The sequence below is a fragment of the Carex rostrata genome, chromosome 4 (assembly GCF_964058835.1).
Source record: "Carex rostrata chromosome 4, lpCarRost1.2, whole genome shotgun sequence".
Lineage (NCBI taxonomy): Eukaryota > Viridiplantae > Streptophyta > Magnoliopsida > Poales > Cyperaceae > Carex > Carex rostrata.
The window spans coordinates 11,547,300-11,551,152 of record NC_135921.1 but is presented as its reverse complement, the minus strand read 5'-3'; the positions used below and the strand labels follow the sequence as shown (position 1 = coordinate 11,551,152).

The following is a 3,853-nucleotide window of genomic DNA, read 5'->3' as shown; positions in this document are numbered from 1 at the left end:
TAAATAAACACCACTCATTCCTTCAAATTCTAAATTTCAGTTTTTATCTCCCACACATTCTCAGTAAGCGCATAATTTTTTTTAGTTATGTTCTGAATTGTTTGAAATATTTGGACTAATTTTTTGGCTCAAATTCAAAAAGAATGTTCGGCTTGTCAGCAAAAAAGAATTCTGTGTGAATATATCTATATTTTACCCTTTACAAATTTAGCTATCGGATTCAAATAGAATTTGACCCGTTAAAAAACCCGAACATTTATACCGCGTGGCGTTGTCCAGAGGGATTATCAAAAGTTCAAAACAACCAGAAACGAAATTGATCGTTGATAGTTCCAAGCATGTGCTTTGAATAAAGCCACTTTAATGGCGATTGATGATATCTCAGAGATATTCCTCTTTTTTAGGCGACAACGGGGATATCACTGACGCGAAAGGCAAGTGCATGAAACGAGAAGGGATCGACATCTCAATTCAATTCTCAATCAAAGATCCTTTCTTTCTTCTTCAGTTTTCCTCCTCTTTTGCTTTTTGCTTGGATTGTAGTAGTTACAGAGGATATTCGTTTCTCTTCCCAATCAATACCTGATTTGACAAGAAATTACATACAAATTAAGTAATTTTAATTTCTGAATCTATGGACTTGTGTAATTAATTTTTAATTGTTTTTAATGGTCATGTCAGTAATTATTTTTAGAACGGCGAAATGAAAATTAATAGAAATAGTTAGAAAGTAATTCTTTTAAAATACTTTGTAAATAAAAAATTACATTACCTGTAAAAAAATAAAATAAGAAAGACTAACATGTTAAAAAAAAAAAAGTTCGACACAGGTGCACTATCCATTTTCAAATAGGGCCTCTTCATTTGTTATATTGGGTCTTTTTTCTTAATAAGGCCCAATAGAGGCCCGAATTATATCAGTCTTGCACATTTTGTTTTTGTCTCCGATGCGCTTCATGAATACAAAATAGCCCTGTCAATTTATTTATCCAAAATTCAGTCCCCTCAAATCAACCTCAGGAGCAGTTTAATATGGAAATGGGCCGAAGAAATTCCCTAAGCCCGTAATGTACCCACATTTGGGCCTATTAGCATTTTAGGCCTTGATCTACAATTTATAATTATCACACAGAGACGGCCTTGATCTCCTGATCGAAAATCGATTTGCTTCCTTTCTCTCCTATTCCCTTCCACCTCTACTGATCTAATTTCTTGTTGCTTCTTGCTTGCGCTTTGTGTGATGAGTTCGCCAAGGGCAGCGGAGTCTCCGACCACCGATCGAAAAGGTTTACCCCCGATTTTTTTAAAAAAAAATTAGGTGCATCTGCCGTTTTCTTCTCTCTAAAGAGTTGAATATTTTTTTCTCGTGTAGTTGTGGTGCACCTGAGAGCAACTGGCGATGTCCCTATCCTTAAGCAAGCCAAGTTCAAGGTATTAATTTTATTAATTTGTTTGTTAATTTAGTTAATTGAACAGAAATTTTGTTGGTCCATGTCTTTGTAGGCTTGCTTAATGCAATTTTGTAAGCTTCTGATTCTGTATTGTTCCATACCAGTATAACAGTGATCACATCTTTACCCAATTACACAACAAAAACCAAAAAAATAAATTTATATTTGATAAAACTTTAAATTGGTATGGACCCAATGCTGCTCAGTTGGTGCTGGTTTTCTACTGGATCAACCTGACTGGTATATAAGGTTATATTTCAAAAATGTGACTGATCAGCAAAAGAAGAGTTTCTGTTTTGATAATATGAATATAATGATGCTGAAATCTATCACTTATAAGTACAATAGATTTATTCGTTTGACCGATACTTCCTGGAGTTAGTTTTGACGTGAGTATATTCAATAACTATAGTTAGCATGCCGTGTAATTATTATGATATATCTTTAAATTATGTTATGGCTTTATCTTGCTTTGATGACAGGGTCATGGGGAAATTAACCTTAGTTGCTTCTCGAAAAAAAGAAGCAGAAGAATATTAACCTTATTTGTTTATTTCTCTTGTTGCCACCATTAGATAGCAGGGAGCGACAAGTTCTTGAAGGTTATAGAGTTTCTAAGGCGTCAGCTTCATAGAGACACTCTGGTATTATTGTCATTCATTTTATGTTAAGTATTATTTTTAACATCAATCTTGTTATTATTATTTTCATTTATATTTTACCAATTTCTTTCTTGTTTGATAGTTTGTATATGTCAATAGTGCATTCTCGCCAAATCCAGATGAATTGGTGATCGACTTGTACAATGTAAGTGCTGTGCGTCTCTGTTTGTGTGATAGATAGTGAAACCAATCTGGACTTGTACCTGCTGGTATACGTAATTACTGGTATCATATCACCCACTGTTAGGAAATCTCAATTAAGCACATTAGAACAAAAAAATAGAAAGACTTTTGGCTTTATATTTTGCGGTTGTGATTTGGGAGGGGTTAGCAACCATGGCCCAGATGGCACAAGGTACCGAAATCTTGCCGGTCTCTGCTGGTAAAAGCATAGCATCTGGCTTAGTATGGACCAAAATCTAATGGAGAATTTTTAATTTATATAGATTATTATTAAATAATAAAGGGAAACATAAAGAGTGCTGGGGTTTTTTGATGGTGTAGATGGACCCAAAAAGATATTCCAGATCCAATTTTTTTTCTGTTTCAGAAAAAATTCCATCCACTCTTTCTGTTTTAAAAAAAATCGCAGCCATTATTTCTGAAAAAAATCCAGCACTCTTTATGTTTCAAAAAAAAAAAAAAACTCAACCACTCTTCCAGCAAAAAAAAAAAAAAACACTTTGGATCTGAAAAAAAATCAGTTCCAAAGTTTGGATCCGATTTTTTTTTCACATCCATCTATGCCATCATAAAACTCTACTCTTTCTGTTTCCCTAGATTATTTAATAATGATTTCTATAAATGATTTTTTTTTTCCGACATTCAAATAAAGTTGGTGCTCCCAGTTTAGAAAAAAAAAACTCTAATATGCTAATATCCTATGGAATTGACAGAATTTCGGTTTTGACGGAAAATTGGTGGTAAATTATGCTTCATCTATGGCTTGGGGCTAGAAGCTTGTTAGTTTGATTGTGTCATTTCTCAAATTAAAAGAAATGAAGATGGATATATAATGTTTTGTAAAGCTTTGTTTCTTCAATTTCCATTCCATTGAAGCCCTTGCTCGTTGTATGGATTTTTGTTCTTTATATTGCTTATTTTGTTCTTTATGAGAAACTTCTTGTTTTTGTCAAAAGGAAAACACACACATTCACACACAAAAGGAAAACGCACACACTCACACTCAAAAGGAAAACACACACATTCACCCACAAAAAGGAAAACTTCAATTATAATTTGCTGCAACTTTTACATATAGGAACAATTATTTTGCAAGCTCTGAAACTTTCATATTTTATATTCGTCTTAATTATTCCTTACCCACCCATTAAACTTATCCTAATGTTCTAAACATAAAAAATATAATGTGCATAATCCAAGACATAAGATTCTATTATTTTGATGAATAAATTCATGACGTGATTGTTTTTCAGAATATTGGCACGACACAACACACAAACTGGTCTCATCACGACACGAGATGACTTGTGGTCATGCGTGATCATGACCGTTAGATCTTGATTCAATGATGAATCTTAAATAAACAAACTTAAATTACGATAAAAATAGTTAAATGCGACTAAACGTGATAAACACGACTAATCACGTTTGGTTACGTGTGTTTATGGCAACATGACTAACGTGCCATGACTATCCCTCTAAATTTAGTCACAATACAACAAGACACGTGAAAAAATAACTTAATCTCATTATGACACGACATGTACCTAAATCACG

The 3,853-nt window shown here is 33.2% G+C and overlaps 1 protein-coding gene across 1 annotated transcript; it reads left to right on the top strand.

Moving 5' to 3' along the window:
• Positions 1–957: 957 nt before the first annotated feature.
• On the top strand, positions 958–3,168 carry LOC144553364 (ubiquitin-like protein ATG12). The gene is made up of 5 exons (XM_078301493.1): positions 958–1,286; positions 1,373–1,431; positions 2,027–2,095; positions 2,196–2,258; positions 3,010–3,168. The coding sequence occupies exons 1-5, from the start codon at positions 1,241–1,243 to the stop codon at positions 3,067–3,069; spliced, it is 297 nt and encodes a 98-aa protein (XP_078157619.1). The 5' UTR covers positions 958–1,240; the 3' UTR covers positions 3,070–3,168.
• Positions 3,169–3,853: the final 685 nt, after the last annotated feature.

What these genes read in the sequence shown, in the direction of transcription:
- LOC144553364 (XM_078301493.1), top strand. Translation starts at nt 1,241, where the DNA reads ATGAGTTCGCCAAGGGCAGCGGAGTCTCCGACCACCGATCGAAAAG. An exon ending in TCCGACCACCGATCGAAAAG is followed by an intron (nt 1,287 to 1,372) that starts GTTTACCCCCGA and finishes TTTCTCGTGTAG; the next exon opens with TTGTGGTGCACCTGAGAGCA. An exon ending in TTAAGCAAGCCAAGTTCAAG is followed by an intron (nt 1,432 to 2,026) that starts GTATTAATTTTA and finishes TGCCACCATTAG; the next exon opens with ATAGCAGGGAGCGACAAGTT.